This window comes from Loxodonta africana, chromosome 3, assembly GCF_030014295.1.
Source record: "Loxodonta africana isolate mLoxAfr1 chromosome 3, mLoxAfr1.hap2, whole genome shotgun sequence".
NCBI lineage: Eukaryota > Metazoa > Chordata > Mammalia > Proboscidea > Elephantidae > Loxodonta > Loxodonta africana.
This window is the reverse complement of record NC_087344.1, coordinates 206593165-206614128: the sequence shown is the minus strand read 5'-3', so window position 1 is coordinate 206614128 and position 20964 is coordinate 206593165. Positions and strand designations below refer to the sequence as shown.

General features: G+C 45.2%; 1 protein-coding gene across 4 annotated transcripts in view; it reads right to left on the bottom strand.

The window, feature by feature from the left end:
• Positions 1 to 1974: 1974 nt before the first annotated feature.
• Positions 1975 to 20964, bottom strand: part of URB2 (URB2 ribosome biogenesis homolog) — a 43074-nt gene continuing 24084 nt past the window's right edge. For 3 of the 4 annotated variants that reach the window (XM_064282916.1, XM_064282918.1, XM_023554240.2), the window contains 6 exons: positions 20485 to 20645; positions 16908 to 17018; positions 14875 to 15117; positions 11463 to 11550; positions 8296 to 8435; positions 1975 to 2425 (listed from right to left, as the gene is read on the bottom strand). In XM_064282916.1, the coding sequence (XP_064138986.1) occupies positions 2228 to 2425; positions 8296 to 8435; positions 11463 to 11550; positions 14875 to 15117; positions 16908 to 17018; positions 20485 to 20645 (941 nt within the window). In that variant the 3' untranslated portion in view covers positions 1975 to 2227. Of the gene's footprint in view, positions 2426 to 8295; positions 8436 to 11462; positions 11551 to 14874; positions 15118 to 16907; positions 17019 to 20484; positions 20646 to 20964 lie in introns of those variants that run through there. The other variant, XM_064282919.1, reaches the window with a different exon arrangement.

Genomic DNA, 20964 nt, shown 5'->3' with positions numbered 1-20964 from the left:
ATTACACAGGAAAAAATGTCAGGTAGCCAAAAACATGTATTTATGACCCAATCTGACAGCTAAGTATTTATTTATGTGTACATCTATATTTGTGCAAGTTAACGGACTAAAACAAGATACTCCAAAGTGATGACAGTGATTGGGTAGCTCAGACTATGAAATGCTTTTAACATTGTAAGATGGTAGTAGGAGCATCAGAACTTGTCTAACTCATGGAGGATAATAAGAATCACCATCAGCCCAAAGCTGACTCCTATGAGGTAGAAGTCAGACACACCTCCAGTCTCCAACCCTTTTTACCAATTCTGACACCAGCCGTCCCTCCTGCAGCACTCTTTACTTTTATTATGGATTTGATAATTCATTGCAATTGCCACACAAAACTCAAGGCCACACTTACAGTTAAGTGGTTTACTACAGAAGCAACAGGATACAACTTGGGGTCAGGATCAACAGGCTACAACTCAGGATCTGGAAGCATGTAGGCAAAGTCTGGAAGGCTCCCCTAAAGTGGGGAGCACATCCTCCCTTCTTCAGTGCAGGCTCCAGCTTGTTTGCAGCTCCTCTCGGCTGTGCAAGCAAGCAGGCCATTCTCTCTGCTGTGCACGCCACCTCTCAGCCACGCAGGCCTCCTCTCCACCCCTCAGGACAGGCTTCTTTTTGGCCACACAGGTCTCCCTGCCTTCAGCCTCCCTGCCGCTGGCCTCTCCACTGCTAACTGACCCAGCTCGTTGCCAGGGCAGCAGTTCTATCAGCTCTCCCAGCTGCACTGCTAAATGACCCAGCTCGTAGCCAGGGCAGCAGTTCTGTCAGCTCTCTCAGCTGCACTGCTAACTGACCCAGCTCGTAGCCAGGGCAGCAGTTCTATCAGCTCCCTCCGCTGCATTCCTAGCAGCAGGTTTCTGCTGTCCCCACCAGTTCTGCTGCAGGGCCCCTCCCAGGCCTGCTGCTGTCTTTAGCATTACAGCAATTGACCTGTGTTCCTCACCTCGTCTCTGCTGCTTCTCTCTTCTTACCTCTCTTGCCTTTTCTTTTCCGCTTCTTTCTTTCGTCATCTCTTTCCGACTGCAAACCTCTCTGGGGTTGGCTGCATATAAGCAAACTCCTGGTTAATTTCAAGGCATGGCCCTCCCACCAGGGCCAGAAACTGACCAATCCCCTCTTGGTAAGGCACAGTCACTTCATTTGCATAAGTATATTGACCAATTCCTGCAAGGCACATAAAATAGACCAATCACAGGGTAGGCTGCAGCCCAGGCCAGATAAAAAGTATGAAACCATCAAGTTGTTTACAGCTTATCCAGGAAATACCAATTGGCCTGGACAAAAGTAACAAACCCTCTGAGGTAGAAAACTAGGGCAAAGGTAACTCCTCAGGGCTTAGGGGGGAAATCTCTCAAGCTGTTTTTCCGAAGAACCAAGGCAAAAAGCCTCATAAATTAACTCATTTCACCAAATTTTCTTCCGTTTTAGTTTTATTTTCTAAGGTTGTTACACCGAAAACACATTACTTAGGTAGTAATAGTAATAAAAAAAAAGATTATTTCTTAGACTGAATAGAAAAAAACATTCTGACATGAGCTGGCAGGAGCAGGCAGGAGACATGAGCCACAGCACCCCCAATGAAAGCCTTCCATCTGAGTAGCAGGTGCCACCACCCTGCCCCAGAGAGCCCCAAGCTCACAAGGAGTCACGGGACACTAATTCTCCCCGGCTCAATCAGGAGGTGTGTGCACAGGGAAGACAGGAAAAGTGGCATTTCACAAATACTTCCCATGTTACTCAAATACTTTAAAACGCAAAGATACGTAAATAGGACTTAATTATATACCCAATTATATGTATACACTTAATTACAGATACCTGAAGTTAAAAAAAAAAAAAAACAAGTTCTACATAGTTCCTAGTGGGGGCAAGGGACGCCAAACCACTGAACCAAAACAAAAAACACATTTGGAATGATCATAAGATAAATACAGCAATTTTTTTTTTTATTAATTTCATTCCAGGGTCTTTTTTCAGGATTTTATTATAAACTTACTACATAAAAAGGCATATTAAAAAATACTCAATGAAAAAACCATGACCGTAAGATACATTATATAAATCCCAAAAGATTTTTCACTTATTTCAACATTATAAATTATAACATGTGAAGTCTTTCATTCTCCCAGGAGTTCCCCAAAGCCTTTTTAAAGCACCAAGGTAGGTATTCTGAAGCGCAGCATTAGACAGTGTATCTTTTCTCGCCTTCGTGTTTAGCTTTGTGATGCTTGACATAATCACTGTACAGCTCTTTAAAGACTTCTCTCACTCCTGGCTGCAATGAGACCCTTAAGAATTGGATGTCCCGTTCAAGGCAGAGGTCCAGGATGAGATAAATACCCTTCTGCAAAAGGTCTTTCACAGCTGGATACAAGGTCACCTGGGATAGAAAAGCACACCTTTGTAAGAACAAACTGGGGAAAGAGATCACGCGATACATCCCACCAAAAACGTCCTTGGAAGAATCAACAAGTAATTTCAACTTTAGCCTACAAATTGAGAAAAGAAGACATTCAATTTTAAAATATAATTTTGCATGTGACATGAATAATTAAATACTTATATTGAAAAAGTTCATATTTGGGGGAAACATAAGCTAACTCAAGCAAACAAAAACCTGGAATAAAATCCCAGGAAATTGCAGGGGTAGGGTAGCTTCACTATTCATTAAATGACGCCTCCATGTTTACCATTAAAACTGGAATTTTCTCACTTAAAAATCTTAAAATAACAGCCACCTGCACATTGTATCACATTCTTCCACACTGTCAGTCACCCTGAAAGCTTCGCTGACTTTGGTACAATGGCAACAGGTTTACTAAAGATTGTGACCTCCGTCTCACCCCAGAACAGGGCAGACGGGCAGGCTCAAAAGCTCTCAAACATTATCATAGGCCTACAGGAGCAATTAGATCACTGCATGCTAACCAACACTAGAAGTGATTAATGAATTGTCAGCAACAGCACAATGGACTCTGAATTCTTAACTGCCTTAGAATTGTTGGACGGTCCCTGGGCCTAAGGATACATTTTTTCCCTGAAATTCTGGGTTCTCTAAAATCAGGGCAAAGCACAGGGAGTGCAGTCCAGCTCCAGCTTGGCTGTACCCGATCTTGCACCTAAACTTTCAGATCAGAGAGTCAGACTAACCCCGGGGCAAAAAGGCCAAGAGAATGTGCTCTCTCCCATTTACCAAATTTTTGGACAGAGGGTTCGATGCCCCAGTAGCTGAAACCAAAAAGGGTAGTAAGGCACCAGCTGATGGGCCTGGAATTGGGCTGCTTCTTTATAAATGTCTAATGACCTGAAAGAGTTAATGCCTTTCTGTAAACACACAGCTTCTAATGAGGATATTATTTCATAAATGCAGGTAAGTTTGAATCATGAAGGCAACCATTAGGAAGTATATTCCTAAAGAAGCAATTTGTTTCTGTCACTAAGATGATGCTATCCTTCAAAGTTACGGTCCTTCTCATGTGACAGTTCAAACGTTTTCTGACAGGTGAGCATCTTAAACTTCCCATTTTATAGACAAACTGAACACTCCAGGGCTGAATGTCAGACGGCCTCTCTTCAATTTCACAGTAAGGCAGTGACGAGGGAAAAAAAGGCTAAACCACAACAAACAAGCACAACCAAAGAAGCCGTGGGTCTTACTCGGAGAGGAATCTGTAAGTTGGCTGCGTACTCATTCATTCAGTCATCACTTGCTAAACAGAGAATTCTCCATCTAGAGGTAAACAGGAGGTAATTGGTACAGCTGAGGTTTGAACCCCGTCTGTCTGAGCGTACGTGCAACAGTCACATTCCGAAACTCATGAAAACAGAGCAAAATGGCCCAGAGCTTGGCTTGGCGCTAAGGCAGGGCAGGAGCGTTAAGACCACACAGCCACGTGACATCTTCATGTTTTGGATAACTTATTTATAAAATAAAGTCATTTTCTACAACACTGTGATCACTGGTCAAAGAATGAAAACATCTCTAAGTAGCTTACAAGGACCTCAGGCAAAATAAGCAGTACAAATGATTCACTCTAAGCTGCCACCGTGGTGACACAGTGGTACATTTGATGAGAAGGTAGGAGAGAAGAGCAACAGTAATTTCAGTGACACACTTCCACTGCTGACAAATGACTGCACAGAAGGCACATGACAAACAGGGTCTCCTGGCCACAACTACTGAGAGATTCCCTGCCACTAACACCCCACCACAAAAACACGAGGGAAGTGCAAAGGGGGTGTGTAAACGTCCTCAGCTCACACACACAGCAAGGCTGGCCTACACAGAGCAGTGCTCTCAGTAGAAGCCTCTAATGTGTATGGAGTGTTTCCATTATTGAATAAAAACAAATGAAAGATAAAACGTAGACTGTACTGCCAATGAACTCTGGGATGCTTCAGTCTTAGGTGATCCCCAAGGCCTTTAGCTTTTAAGATTAAAAAACAAAAAAACTGATAAGCAAAAATCAGATATGCACAATGAGGCCAGGAAACCAGAGACTTTTTACAAAGTAAATTTCAGAATAATAGTAACTTAAGAGTTCAAATTTTTGCTTCCCTTCTTGATCCCTGGTGAAGTGAAATCACTACATCTCACTTTATTCTTCAGTAAAAGAGAAAATAATAAAAGCTTTTCTCTCAGCAAAAGCTTACATATTATTAATGACTCAAGTGCCTGGGAAATACCAAGATTCTATAAAAATGCTAAACAACTCACAGGAAACCAAACCGTATGCCCCACTCTCTAAGAATAATGTAAGGGGTCCCCTGTGCTGCTGCAGGTTAAACCCGCTGCTACCTAGGGCCCGTCGGCTGCCATGCCTTCATCCCAGCCAAGCCCACTACCCATGTAACTGGGGTGAGCAGTCAGTGGCTGAAAATCATTTGGCAGCTATAGGTTTATCCTGGAACAGGAACTGGGATGAAAGCTGACACAACACCGGCTATTTTCTGAGGAAACCCATCAGCCTAGCCTCTCTTGGGAAATGCTGACATTGCTAACGTTAACACATTTACTAGTGATTTTATTACTATTCTGAGAATGTTCACTAAATGGGGGAGGGGGTGTTTTAGGTAGAGATAAAAGACAAAACTAAATGTCTATCTTTATACACACAGCTACATATACACATGCACACATGAACACCACACTTTGTTTAAGCCTATGTTATTCCATTTACACAGAGTAAGGCTTACATAGCCTCAGATTTGTGAACTCCTGTAGTACTTTTTTTTTATAGTAAACTTGGAAACCCTGGTGCCATACTGGTTGAGAGCTACAGTTGCTAACCAAAAGGGCGGCAGTTCAAATCTATCAGGTGCTCCTTGGAAACCCTCTGGGGCAGTTCTACTCCATCCTATAGGGTCGCTATGAGTCGGAATCAACTTGATGGTAACGGGTTTGGTTTGTTTTTTTGGTAGTAAACTTACTATAGGTCACACAGGGCCTTCGGAATTTTGAAAACTGCATGCCAATACTGCAAAGTGAGACAATGTTGAACACTGAACTAATTTCCCAGAATACTGAATCCAGCATGTCAGGGGAACTTGAACAAAGGTATTCCACCTGTATCTCCTCCTTGTCATCGACTCTGAGTGTCTGAGCACAGCACACTGTTTTTCAGGCCCACAGGTCACAGGGCATGCTGCACACCAGGTGATTCCACTAACCCCTGACCACAGCTGACAGGACGAGGGACAGGAGCCTGGCAAAGGGCCACTACCCAGCATCTCTAACACCATCAGAATGTCATCTCCTCCCACCACAATGTGAACTTGGTCTCTCTTATGACCCCAGGGCTTAAAATAGGGTTGAGTACCGTCAAGTAAAAATATTCAGTGATGGAGTGATGGGCATAAAAGATGGACTGAGTAATGCAGACTCTCTCAGGAACATGAACTAGCAATCAAGAAGAAACTACAAGACCATGAGGAAGAGAGTTGTGTGCAGATGAGGCTACACATCCGTGACAGGATGAGTGAGGATCAACAAGAAAGGGGGAGGGAGAAGAGCTGAAGGAAGGAAGCCAGCAGAGTGAGATAGAAAGACATAAATAAGACCACTCACCCTCCTGCTTGTCACACATAGAATTGGGTCCAGCGAGGAGGGGGAGGTAGGGAAAATTACTAACTAGATAGAAGACACTTGTTAATACTGGTGAAGGCAATACACGATATAAGGGAAGTCAGCACAACATGACCAAAACAAAGGAAGACACTGAGAGGAACACAAGAATAAAGAGCAACTAAGGTAATTACTATAATATAGACAATCCTGCAACAACATTATTAACAATAATTAACAAATGGATACCTAGGTAGATGGGTATGCTAAAGAGGTATGGGACGGTATAAGGGAGCATACCCACCTGCAGATATAGGTTTGGTTGTGGATATTTCTACACATATAATTGTAGGTGCTGCATGTGTATTAATATAGACAATAGAGCACACAAGGGGTACAGTCATGGAAATTTCTTAGACTTAACCAAACACCTCATGCGACAAAGTTCCTAGGCTTGAAGGCAAAGGACCACGGACTCGGGAGACATCTACATCAATTGGAATTGGACAACACAGTTCATAAAGAGTGTTCTGCGTCCTACTTTGGTAGGTAGCGTCTGGGGTCTTAAAAGCTTGTGAACAGCCATCTAAGATACAACTCTTGGTTTCTTTCTGTCTGCAGCAAAGGAGAGTAATGTAAACCAAAGACTCAAAAGAGCAATTGGTCCACATGAACCACAGCCTATACAACCCTGAGACCAGAAGAACTAAATGGTGCTCAGGGCAACCACTACGGACTGCTGTGACTGGGATCATAACAGAGGGTCCTGGACAGAGCAGGTGGAAAATACAGGACAAAAAAATCAAATTCACAAAAAAGACTAGACTTACTGGTCCAACAGAGACTGGAGGAACCCTAGAGGCTATGGCCTTAAGGTGTCCTCTGACCAGGAAATGAAGCCATTCCCAGAGACCACCTTTCAGCCAAATAATACAAGCCCAAAAATAAACAATAACACCCAAGAGGAACATGCTCCTTAGAACAATCAATTATGAGATGAAAAGGGCAATATTTGCCCAAAAGCAGAGATGAGAATGCAGGAAGAGGTAGAAAATCTGTACAAAAGGAAAACAGGGAACCTAGGGCAAAAATGGGGAGAGTGCTGATGCATTGTGGGGAACATAACCAATGTCATGGAACACTTTATGTACAAACTATTCAAGGGGAAACGAATTTGCTCTGCAAACTATCACCTAAAGCACAATAAAAACTTTTAAAACAACAAAACAAGAACTGGGTCCTGCAAAGCTATGTATGACGCAGCCTCCAGCCCTCCCTGCTGCTTCCCCAGGCTGCCCCTTGCCAGCACCGCCCAGCTGACCTGCCTCCCAGCTTCTCTGTCTCAGGCTCGCTCTGGCTGCACCTCTGCCCAAAACGTTCTCCCCCAGACATCCCTGCAGCTAACCTGTAGCTTCACTGAGGTTCTGGTCAAACATCACCTTCTCAGAGAGCCTTTCCTGACACTCAGAAACAGCCAAGTGTCGTATTTATTCTCTACCCCTACACTAAACACTGATGTTATACTACATATGCGCTTAATATCTCTTTCCCCCACCAAAGTGTAAACTCTACAAAAGAAAGGATTGTGCCTATATGTTCTTCACCACTGTTACTTAGCACACAGAACAGAGTCTCACACCAAGTATTGCTCAGTAACTTGGTGTTGAAAACAAAGAAAGGCAGCTGAGTCACTTGAACGACAGACCCAGGAGAACAGATCCTAGAATTCCTGCCACTGGGGAATCCCAGGACGCTGAGGTCTAGAACTTCTTTCTGGTCTCCATAACCCTGGTCCTGGAGAGCTCCCGTTCTTGGATCTCGGTGACATTTCATCTCCCTTATCACTCACCAGACTAACCAAAAACAGCCCCAAGACTTGTGCTGCAGCAAGAAGACAGAAGCAACAATACCACCTTCTATATGACCAGCCCTGCTGAGCCCTCTGAATGCCGCCTTCTACATGGCCAGCCCTGCTGAGCCCTCTGAATGCTGCCTTATTCCACCCTCACAGTAACCCTGCAGAGAGGCTGTGAAACATCCCATGGTACACAGGGCAGCACCCAGGGCAGTGCCCACAACAAAGACTTACCTGGTCCGGAGCGTCAGCACTGCCAAGGATCAGAAGCCCTGCTACAAAGGACTAGAGATGGAAACACGTGGTGAAAGACACTTAGCCCGGATTTTACCTTCTGCGCCTCTGTCACGTACTGGGACACCATGAATGGGGAAAACACGGTAAACTCTTCCGCTTTGGCTGCGATGTGGCTGTACATCCTTTCAACCAGGCGCGCACACTCTAGGACCACTGTCAAGTCGTCTGTGCTTCCTACCAACATCAGAGCATTGCCAAACAGGTCAGTGCAAACAGTGCGTTTTATGCCTTCCAATTTTATACTTTTACCATTAAAAGAAAAACCAAACCCATTGCCTTGAGTGGATTCTGACTCATAGTGATCCTATAGGACAGAGCAGAACTGCCCCATTGGGTTTCCAAGGAGCAGCTGGTGGATTCGAACTGCCAACCTTTTGGTTAGCAGCTGAATGCTTAACCACTGCACCACCAGGGCTCCACTTTCACTATCAATGGAAATTATCTCAGGCCTTCCATTTTTTCTAAACTCTTTAATTGGTCTATTTTACAGACAGTAAGGGAGAAAAGATACATCCAAATATTTATATACACAACTAAGGAAAAAACACAAAATACTCAAGAGTCTGTGGGCTTTTTTTTTTTTAATTTTTACTGTGCTTTAAGTGAAAGTTTACAAATCAAGTCAGTCTCTCATACAAAAATTTATATACACCTTGCTATATACTCCTAACTGTTCTCCCCCTAATGAGACAGCACACTCCTTCCCTCCACTCTCTCTTTTCGTGTCCATTCGGCCAGCTTCTGGCCCCCTCTGCCCTCTCATCTCCCCTCCAGACGGGAGCTGTGTGGCCTTTTTTTTTTAACTAGAATAGATAATCAAAGAATTTTTAGGATGAAATCTAGGACTGCTATTGTATTTAACAAGAGATAAATCTTTATAAGGAAGGCTTAAAATACAAAATTATCTTGAATGAAAAAAACGTTTACTGACATTGTATGATTAAAACCGTCAGATGCCCTAGTTCTGTCTTTGCCTCCTTACGTTTCAGAAATTGTACCAGGTTTTCCTTTTACAGGCAGATAGATAATAAGACACAATTACCATCATTAGACATAGCTCCTGTCTTCTCATTTCTGACTCCTACTTCTTCCCATCTTAAGATGCCAGCATTACCCAAACCCTTCTGACAAACTCCACCCAAGAATTCTAAAAGCCTAAAATACCTGGCAGCTCAGGGTACACCCCACTGCCCCAGGCCATAGCACACAGGTGGGAAAACCCCAGGAAGCACCAGGGCACCTTCCTGGCTTTCATTCAGCACAGTGACACATCGGTTTTTATAAAATTCTAGAAAATGCAAACTAATCTACAGTGACAAAAAGCAGATCCATGGCTGCCTGGGGTTGGGGAGTGGACTGCAAAGAAGTAAGAGGAATCTTACGGGAATGATGGAAATGTTCTTTACTTTGACCGTGGTGGTGGTTTCGCACACATACGTAATTGTCACTCATTAAATTGTATACTTTAAATGGATGCAGTTTGTTATACATAAATTACATCTCAGTAAAGTTGATTTCTAAAATGCAAAATGCCTTTTTGAATACTCTGAATATTCATATTTGAAGACCCTGAATATATGCATAAACATTTTAATTGCACATATATGCATTTTTTCAAGATCAATTTAACTTTATAGAGACATTATATAAATTGTTAACATTCTCACTGGACATTTCAACAGGCAGTAAGCTTTAGTGATGTCCTTAATATTTACTATTTCTTCTCTCAATATAGTCATGCTGTTGACAACATGAATACCTGGCATCTGTTACTTCAGCCACAGATTTAATGTCTGATCATTAAAAAAAAAAAAAATAGATATCAATAAAAAGAGTTAGAACTCTACTCGGGTAAGCAATTAATACATCCAGGGAACCAAGTCTTGGTAGATTACAGACGACCAAGCTATGCTGATGTGGATGTCAGCAGGGAGCAACAGATGCAGAACTTGCCCCCGTGCTCCCCCAGGAAAGGTGGCAAAGGACTGCTCCAGGTGCAGCAGGGCACCCCTGTGGTAGAGTGTACCAGGGCTTCCTCTCACCACTGCTCAGCATGCCCCAGGTCACTTGGTCTGTCCCGCTCCTGTCCAGGCCAGCACCACTATTCAGATGGGAGCGCTTTCTTGCTGAGGTCAGACGAGGTCTTACAGGCCTCAACATAGTATGTGTAGGTAGCGACCACCAACTGGGGCTGACATGTGAGAGGAAACTTATCTGCCCATCCTGGTCCTAAATATACTCACAATGTCAAACAGACCAGCTATGGGAGAGACGGAAATGCCCAGAGCTAAACACAAATAATTTGGGAACTCTTTTCTCCACAGTCCAGTGTTAACTATGCCTTTTCTCTTTTCTAAAAAGTTGATTAGGTCAAGTAGCTATTGCTTAAAGTGTCAAGTCTGAACCTATTAAACTGGTTCATACGATGGGGAGAAGTTGAGTCCCACTCAGATATTTCTCACAGGGTCTCCTCTGACACTCTCAAAGCTATCAGGCCTTCTTTGTGGTTCCTGAGCATCCCATCCAATACTCTATCCTCCTGCTTAGCACATTATTACATGGCCAGGACTGGTCCATGCTAGGCAAACATGAAATAGTGCAGTATTCAAATCTATATACGGTCTCAGAAAGGTGCAGACTTCTTAAAAACAAGAATCTCTGGAAAATTAAAAATTCACCAAGAATCCAGACACTCCAGTGATAAATGGCTTGTAAACGTAAGTCGTACCACTGCCACAGGGCAGCGTTGGCTTCCCTGGTAAACAAAACGTCCTGCCAAGCTCAGGCTGGCACTGCAGCTCCAGGTCCTCCCGGCTACAACACGAGCTCACTCTACAACCACTCAACCAAAAGCTATCGGAGGGCTCCAGTGGGCTGCAGTCATTTTTGTAGCCCCTGAAGCAGAGTATGTGCTCAGTAAATATTTCCTGAGTCTAGATATTATTTTTTCCAAATAGGACACACCACATGCATTCTTTGTTTTAGATGTCCTGAAAAGTGACACTGCGGAGTTCAGAAATAACCTAGTAATCTGAGCATTTTTCTTATTCAATCAACTGGATACAGCTGAGTTGCTGAGTCAGAATCGATTCAGTGGCTATGGGTTTGGTTTTAGGTATAGTTTTATTTTCAGCAAAATATTGATTCCATGATAAGTACATCTGAAGGAGTGCATCTGACGACACGATTACTTTGAATTACCTTTGTCTTTCTGTCGCCCTTCCTGCATAACTGAAAACACCAATCTATTAAAAGAGTTCAAGAAAGAAGGGATGGCTTTCAGCATTACCTGTAATAGCAACAGACAAGAGAATACAAAACCATGTAAATAATTATACCTCACGTTTTTTCTGTTTTAAAGGCACTCACACTTTTTTCCTTCCTACGTGTGCCCAATCTCCTTTCCTCCTAAACTTTCTGGAGTAATTGCTCACCCACTTTTGTTATTTGACACCTTCTTTTTTTACCCTCGCTTTAGGAGTCTGGGGCCAGGAGTCCATGAAGAATAGCTTCAGGAACCTACCTAGTTTAGAACTGGTTGAATCTGTGCCTTTTACTGTAAACTGTTTCTAACCATTCTGGAAATGGGTGAAATAAATAATTAAATAATTAATAACCAATTTATTCAAGTATAATTGTACTAAGAAAAAGATTACATGAAGCAAATGTACCTAAAATGGGGAGTAAAACTTCTCAGTTAACGGTGATGAAAAGATTTAAAACACGCCTCTTATATATTCAACCATCCTTAGGCCATGGTTACAATCTCCAGTACAGCAGCCACTAGCCACATGTGCCTACTTAAATTTAAATGAACTAAAATTTGATAAAATTACAAATTCAGCTCCTTAGTTGCACTAGCCACTTTTCCAGACACATGTGGCGAGCAGCTACCCGGTGCAGATAAAAAACACGTCCACCAGGCTAACAGTTCTGCTCAACAGCACAGCTGATTCTTAGAAGGAACAGAGTAAGTCAAGTGTTGCAATCATTTCCATTGGTATAATGTATCCAGAAGCCCTGGTGGCGTAGTGGTTAAGTGCTATGGCTGCTAACCAAGAGGTCAGCAGTTTGAATCCGCCAGGTGCTCCTGGGAAACTCTATGTGGCAGTTCTACTCTGTCCTACAGGGTCACTATGAGTCAGAATCGACTCGACAGCAGCAGGTTTGATTTGGTTTGGGTTTTATAATGCATCCAACCAAATTTCTTAATAACACAATACTATATCCTTCTTGCCAAATTGGACTTTGTAGCATGTTCAGAAAGAGGTCATTTTTGCAAAAATATTCCAGAGCTTCAACAAATGTCCCAAGGACCTCTCTTAATCCTCTGCTATCTTGATTAAAAGCACACAAATCTGGGGCCAGAATACCTGTGTTTAAATCCTGACTCCTCATGTGATCATGGGCAAATTACCTAACCCTTATGACCATTTTCTCATCTACAAAATGGCGATAATAATAGGTTGTCAAGAAGCCTTAGTGAGTTAAAACATGTAAAGTGCTTAGGCTGGTACCAGCTGCTGGTCTCTCTGCTAGGTATACTGGCTTTGCTGGCTCCTTGCTGTACCTTTTACCCTTTACCTAAGCAGTTTCTCACCTGGTATTTACGTGAACCCAGACCTACTATCAACATCGCCAAGGCAGTGTCAGCCTGCATGCCTCTTTCCCCAATTTGACTTCATAAGTGGTATATAAGTGTAAGCTCCCATTATTTGTTGCGTCGTTCTTTTTTGCCATACCATGTCATCATCCTTGTCAATTGTTTCCTCTCATTAAATGGTCTAATTCCACTAAATTGTCACTTTTTAATGGTTCTGCAGGAGATTGAAGCACTTTCTAATATTATGTCCACTGACGACATGAACTCCTGCATCTTCTCCAAGATCTGCAATTTCAGTCTGTAATTGGTTTGCATAGCACTTACGGACACATTAAATCTTAACATTAGTAACTGGTTTGCATAGCACTTATGGACACATTAAATCTTAACATTAGTAACTGGTTTGCATAACAATTATGGACCCATTAAAATCTAATAATCAGCAAGATGGGCAGGGTCCAACTGGGGAAGGCTCTGAAGTGAGGTCCAATATTCTAAGTACTTAATTTGCAATAGAAGTTTTTTTAAACTGCATTGCTGGCAGGTCTCTATCCTTAGAACATTACAGCACTTAATATTTGAATGTACATGTGTATATGCGGTGCAACGGATCACTTTTGGGTGGTTTCGGTCTTGTAACTCCCACCCAAGTGATTGGGCAGGTCTGATTGATAGGGTAATTGTAGCCCACCAAAAGGATTGGTCAGTTTTGCCATCCCAGAGGCAAGAAAGAGAAGATCCCACCACCACCAAGGAATAATAGCCAGGAGCCAGTATGTCCTTTGGACCCAGGATGCCTGCACTGAGAAGCTCCTGGGACCAGAAGACGGAGAGAGAGAGAGAGACCTGTAACACTAAAGGCAGTGTGAAGCAGGGGCAGAGACTCGGCAGCCAGAGATGATGGCACAGTGGGCTTCCTGGCCCACAGAGAGAAAAAGCTGAGTGCCTTTGGGCAGAGGCCAAGGCCAGGGAGAGGTGTGCCTGCGAGCACGGCTGGGGAGAGGCTGTCCTGAAGGAAGAACTGTATCCTGAGCATTCCTGAGCCTGAATTGTAACTCTTACTTCCTTAATAAACCCCATAATCATGAGGATTATCTGTGAGTTCTGTGTGGCCACTGCAGTGAATTATGGAACCCAGCAGAGTAGCAGAGAGCGCTGTGGGAGGGACAGTTGGTGTCAGAATTGGTAAAGATGGCAGAGACAGGAAGCATGTCTGACCTCTGCCTTATAGGACTCAGTCTTGGGCTGTTGATCCCGATTCTCCTTCCTCTAATGAAGGTGGAGGAGGCCACACAGCACCTCTGCCCTTTTTACAGTGTATGTGCATATACAATAATATTAATGAGCCCCCACTTATCGGTCACATGTATGGGGGTACAGTGAGAAAAAACAATGGTCGGCAAAATCAGCAGCCTTATGTCTAAGATGCATATGCACCTGAGTGAAATGGTCAGACCATTTAGCCCCTCTGGGTTACCACCTACTTCCCAGGCTTGCTGTAGGGATGAAATGAGAGTCAGAGCAAACAGTCAATAAACGTTAGCTGAGCTAGAATCTTTTCTGTGGGACATTTACTCCTACTTTGAGTTTAATTTAAAAGGCAGGATACTATGAAATCAGGAACTCAGGGTGTCTCATTCCCTATACCCTTCTGAATTATAAACCCAAGAGCAAATCTAAGCAAGTAAGCTACTCATTTAAGTACGTGGTTTGCAAAGACAGAGTCATTTCGAAAGAGCTTCCTTAAATGGCTGGCACGCACACTGTTCAGAGCGTCAGATCCAACACAGATGAACTCACCGCAACGGCCAGGTGTGAATGTCCAGCATCGTGTGCTTAGGAAAACCACTCTGGCCCTGGAAATTACTAGAACCAAGAAGTCCACTTCGCAAATCACTACTTTTACCATCCTGTAGCAGCAGAGTTTTACTGCTGCTTTTCTGAAGGCTGAACTCACCCGGTGCTAAAAAGAAAAAGCCACCCGGTGCACTCCTCCCCTTTCTCCCTCACCTTAGGGTGACACTGCAGGATTGAAAAGAGCACGTTGTGAATCCTTGGGAAGATGCAGCCGTACTCCGAAGGCTTCAGCCGATCCACGGGCACTGCCAGGAGAATGCTGAAGGCCAGACTGACGTGGTGGGGGTTCTGAATGACCTCCTCCCCCTGCCGCAGCAGCAAAGCCAGGATGTCTAAAATGGGCCCCACAACCGTGAGGATCAAAGGCTGCTCCTGGCAAGCCTCTCGGTTTAGCAGCTGCAAGGAAAGGAATGGAAATAAAGATGAATCTTCAAAGAAATGATGGGGGAACAGAAACACTGAGTGACCGCGGTGAACATGCCTAGACTCCAAAATGAACTGATGTCAGTCAACAACCGTGCAAACAGGCCAGAAGGCCCATGTCTAGTCTCCAGGGCTACCTGCTAGAGACTTAACCTCTTTGGCCCACGATTTCTGTTGGATTCATCGACTATGACAATAAGTAATTTCTTATAAAGGAGTTGATTCATGCAATTTCTCAAGAAAACTGCAGACAACTTGGTCACATGGCACATCAGATATAAACCAAAACCAAACCAAACCCATTACCATCTAGTCAACTCTGACTCAAGGCGACCATATAGGACAGAGTAGAAATATCCCATAGGGCTTCCGAGGAGCAGCTGGTGGATTTGAACTGCTGCCCTTTGATTAGTGGCTGAGCTCTTAACCACTGTGCTGTGTACATAACAATATTTCCCCCCAAAAGATCATTAGTTCCATTAGGTCTACAATTACACTTCATTTGTTAAATTTTTTAAAAGTCATCTACAGTTAAAGACTTTGAATTATTTTTCCAAAATAAAGAGACTCAAGACAGGGAATAGCTCTAAGCTTATCCACGTAACCTTGGAAACTCCACGTGGTGACTCTCTCCTACTCAGACACCACCATCTGTAAAGCAGACCAGTGAGGTCGTGTGGGGTCCTGAGGTCTCAGCCTGTCCCTCATCCTGCTGAACCCTGTGCTGGGTAGTCTGGCTGTGCTGACTTCTTGTGGCACCGTTTGCATTTACGTAAGCAGTTTTCTGCCCGGTGCTTATGACAGCCCAGACCTGCTGTGAACACTGTCGACACTGTGGTCGCGCATCGGCACGGTCCCTCTCCCTGCTGAACCCTGCATGCTTCTCCTTCTGATGCTCACAACACATGCCAGCTAAAGGCAGCATGCCTCACCTACCAACTCATCTACCAACGCACATGGTTTTCCTGCAGGAAAACAACAAAGAAGCAAAACAGAAAAACAGCAGGGAACACGAAGTTTACTTGGAGACCCTCTCAGGTACTGAAGGCTCAGATTAGCACTGGCAGTGATGGTAAAATAGATACGTTCTTTAAGCATACTTGTTTCAGAATCTTTAGAGGGCAGAAAACCTGAGACATCCCCAACTTGAACTAGGGTTTTGCTCCAGGGACACAAAAAGTCATGTGGCTGTTGTGTATGTTCACAAGGTGCCAAAATTTGACATTTGGGTAAGATTCTAACAATAGCGTCCTATCTACACCACTGCCACCCCAACCTATAAAGCCATTTTTTTCCTGACTGTACCACAGGCCTTAAGCACACACACCCACACACGCACAATGCTACAAATGAATGCCTGCACTAAGCTGATAATAAAATTTTTCTTGGAGGATCGGGGGAAGGAAGCCGCAGAGTTCCTCCTCATCTGTCTTGTTAGCAGCCCACCTCCAAAGAGCCTATCTCATGGCCACCTGCCTTCTATCACTGCCCGCCTAGAGCTCCTGCACGCTCCTACCGCCCTTCACGCCACCTCTGAGCCATGTTTACTGAAGACACCAACTGTGCTCCAACAGACTGAATCACACGAAATCAGCATTTACAGATGCTTTACAGGCATCTTCAAGACACAGCCACCAAACACACAAGTGCAGAAAATCAGAGAAGGCAGAGCAAAATACGTGACTTTTCTCCGTATATGAACAGACAACTGCAAAGAGAAGGAGGGAACACAGATGGAGTCCACAACTCCAGCGGGTACTTACAGTCAGAGCTGTGATTATCTGGGGGCACGCCAGCCAGAACAGACTCGCTTTCTCTCCACCGACTGGGCAGCTCAGCAGCAACTTGATCAGTGTAATAGCTGACAAGACAGCCTAAGGCAAAAGGGGAAAAAACTTAACTGCAGGAATAACCACCTCTCTCTTAAGAAGGATTCTCTCTCAGAAGACGCCTGGTCACTGGTATCAAAGTGACCAAGGAGAACCCCGAGGACTGTGATGTCAACGGACGTGCGTGAGGTCTGGTTTATGCTGAGTCGGGAGGGTGATGCCTTTATATCACCACACAGACAGGGAAAAAGGGAACAAGATGAGCAGAACTAGGCAAAGGAAGGGTCTTTTTAATAACATCTCACTAAACCAAACATTTAAATGTAACAGAAAAGTGAAAGGCACGAATCTACAATGGTCTAATTAATACAGATCCCATCTCACTGAGATCCTATCGGTAAAGCTGACACTAGCCGTAACTTAACTGGGCAAAAGCACATATGTTTATGGGTAGAAGGAGGAGGTGGAAGAAAACAGAGAAAATACAACCTGATTAGGTGCCATGATCATGAGTGATTTTTCTAAACCGTGAGAACATGTGGGAAGGGAACTAACATCGCTGAGTGTCGCTATGTCTGACCCTGCGGTGGGCATTTCACACGAGGACTTTTGGTCTCACACCAGCCTCCTCCTCCTCTAACACTGCGTATGCACCAGAGAAAAAACCCAAACCAGTTGCCGTCGAGTTGATTCCATGTGTTGTAAACCCATGTGTTGCATAGGGTTTTCAAGGCTGTGATCTTTTAGAAGCAGATTGTTGGGCCTTTCTTCTGAGGTGCCACGGTGGATACAAACCACCAACCTTTCTGTTGGTACTCAAGGGCTTCGAGGTGTGGAACCCCCGTGGAGAACACAATTTGGCCTTTGGTCCTGTTCCTGAGAGCCAGACCACACCTGAGGCCAATGAGTGGGGGCTGACCAGACCAAGAGGGACCGCCTGGGGGCTCGATGCTGACCTAGCCCCAGGTGGTAAGGGATGAGAGAGAGGAGGGGCGGGGACCTGCTGACCTAGCCTCAGGTGGTAGGGGATGAGAGAGAGAAGGCGCTGATACCTGCTGACCTAGCCCCAGGTGAATGGGGATGAGACAGAGAAGGGCCTGGTACCTGCTAACCTAGCCCCAGCTGAAGGAGGATGAGAGAGAGAAAGGGCTGGGACCTGCTGACCTAGCACCAGGTGAATGGGGATGAGAGAGAAGGGACTGGTACCTGCTGACCCAGCCCCAGGTGGCAGGGGATAAGAGGGAGAAGGGGCTGGGACCTGCTGACCTAGCCCCAGGTGGTAGGGGATGAGAGAGAGGAGTCTGGGACCTGCTGACCTAGCCCCAGGTGAATGGGGATGAGACAGAGAAGGGGCTGGGACTGGCTGACCGAGCCCCAGGTGAAGGAGGGAGAGACAGAAAAGAGGCTGGGACCTGATGACCCAGCCCTAGGTGGATGGAGGTGAGACAGAGAAGGGGCTGGGACCTGCTGACCAAGCCCCAGGTGAAGGAGGATGAGAGAGAGAAGAGCTGTGTGGGCAGCTGGAGTCTGAACCGACCAGGGACGGGAAGCTGACATCTCTACAGGACGCAGCTGGCGTGTGGAGTGCGGTTGTTACCCCCTGCACATTTGGCACCAGAGGTGGATGATCTCGGGCTCTCTGGGCTGGTCTGACAGTGCACACTGGCGCAGCGAGTGGAGGAGGGGAATTAGCCAGTGAGAACCCGCGCTGCCTTGCACCACCAGGGCCTTCTTGCACAGCCGCAACCCCGGCAACAATTCCTGATTCTCCCCCCTGCTCTTCCTTTCCTTTTCGCACCCTCGGTTACCCGCAATTAACAACTCTGAGATCCCCACTCCAGCCCTGGCTTCTCACCTGAAGTCCAGACCCACTTTTCAACTACCTGCAGGATGCATCGATCCACCCAGACCCACACAACTGGGCACCACCTTTTCTCATCAGTGTTGTCACACTCACACACTCTGTTCCAGGCAGACCGGCATGTCCACTGTCCTTGGCACACACACCAAGTTCTCACCTCCCTGCCTCTGAAAGTACCCTCGTAACAACGTCCTCCCTTCCTCCCTGCTGTCCCCATCGGAATCACTGCCGCTCTTCAAAGCTCAGCTCAAGTCTTACCTATGGAAATCTGGTGATCTGACTGGTCTCAAAATGAATCAGGACCTGCTTTTCTCTGGCTTACTGAAGAGAAAACCACTCAAGGCGGGGCCTCTTGTGCTGCAGACACACACAATCAAAGTCTCCAGACAGATGTGCACGCAGCTTGGGGAGGGGCGGGCTAAGGGGCAGAGAAGGCTACACAGAGCAGCTGAGCCCTCTCCCCAGCCCCGTCTCCTCGTACAATGTAGATGTAAGTTCTCATTACTGCCCCACTCTGATCTGCCTTCCACTGAAGCTTCCAGTTTACCCTCTTGCTCTCCTCCCACGCAAATCAAAACCCACTCCCTGTGTGCTGATTATAAGCAGGAGCCAAGAAGCCACTCATGAGGCTGAAGAAGCTTAGAGCCAGAAGACCTTGCCTCTGATCCAGGCCCTGCATGTTATTAGCTGTGGCCTTCAGCATGTTCCTCAATCTCTCTGACATCCACTTCCTTGTCTGAAAACTGGGATAACATCCGACCAATCTACTTCATGGGGCTGTTTGCAGTGTGTGAAGTTCACACAGAGACACTCTGATATACGCAAGACCAAATGTAAGTGCAGGGTTTTATTAATTACCTCAGTGAAGGGCAGCTTGCTAACCTAAATGATTCGCAAATGATGGGATTCAGGTAGTCAAGTGAAGTCAAGTCAAGTGAAATTAAACCAAAAAGTGTGAGAGAAGCTCTAAGCAAAGGAAGAACAGAATTTAACATTTTTATGTGTTAACATTATGTACTAATCAGCATTTCATGTAGTAAGAGCATATATTTGCAATTTGAAAAAGTTCTCCTTTCAAAAATGTTTTTATTATTATTAGGTGCTGTCACCAACTCATAGCGACCCTATGTACAACAGAACGAAACACTGCCTGGTCCTACATCATCCTCACAATCCTTGTTATGCTGAAGTCCACTGTTGCAGCCACTGTATCAATCCATTTCATCGAAGGTCTTCCTCTTTTTCGCTGACCCCTCTACCTTACCAAGCACAGCTTTTGAAAAATAAGGCACACTTACTTTGAGGCCCAGGCCCCTCCAGAACTCATAGATCTATGCCATCCATAAACAACTCCTATAGTCATTATCAGAAACCCTGGTGGCATAGTGGTTAAGAGTTCTGCTATTAACCAAAAGGTTGGCAGTCTGAATCCACCAGGCACTCTGTGGAAATCCCATGGGGCAGTTTTACTCTTTCCTTTAGGGTCACTATGAGTCGGAATCAACTCGACGGCAACGGAATAGTTGTTATCGGTTTGATTTTTCTGTTTGTTGGCTTAGTTTTTCCCATTAGCTTTCCCACCTGAGTCCACCTCAGGACTCGGAGTCCACCAGGAATCTGTGCCTGCCATAGCAGGAAAGAAGCCCCCACCTGCAAATCTGCTGTCCACATGTTACTGACATCCAGTCCTTGGAGAACACACCGCATCACCATCCGGAAGTCCTCGGTTGTCCCAGCCGCCAACATCTCAGTAAACAAGGCTCCCAGATGAGGCTCCACCTCCTGAATCACCTGAACTGGAACTTCCGGATCTGTGTGGACAAGAAGCCCAAACTGTGAAGACATGACAATGGGGACAGGGGAAGTGAGAATCGCCGTGTGATGAGATGTACGCAGCCATTAAGGTTTGAGGGCGTGGAGAATACTCCTCAGTGCTGGAAGCCAGAGTGACACACACCTCAGCCTTCTCACACAGTCCCAACCTCAGAAACACACATGGGTGCATCTGTATGTACACACGTGCACATGGAAAAAGGGACATCTAGCAATGGGTAAGGAGCCCTGGCGGTACAGCAGTTAAGAGCTCAGCGGCTTACCAAGAGGTTGACAGTTTGAGTCCACCAGCTGCTC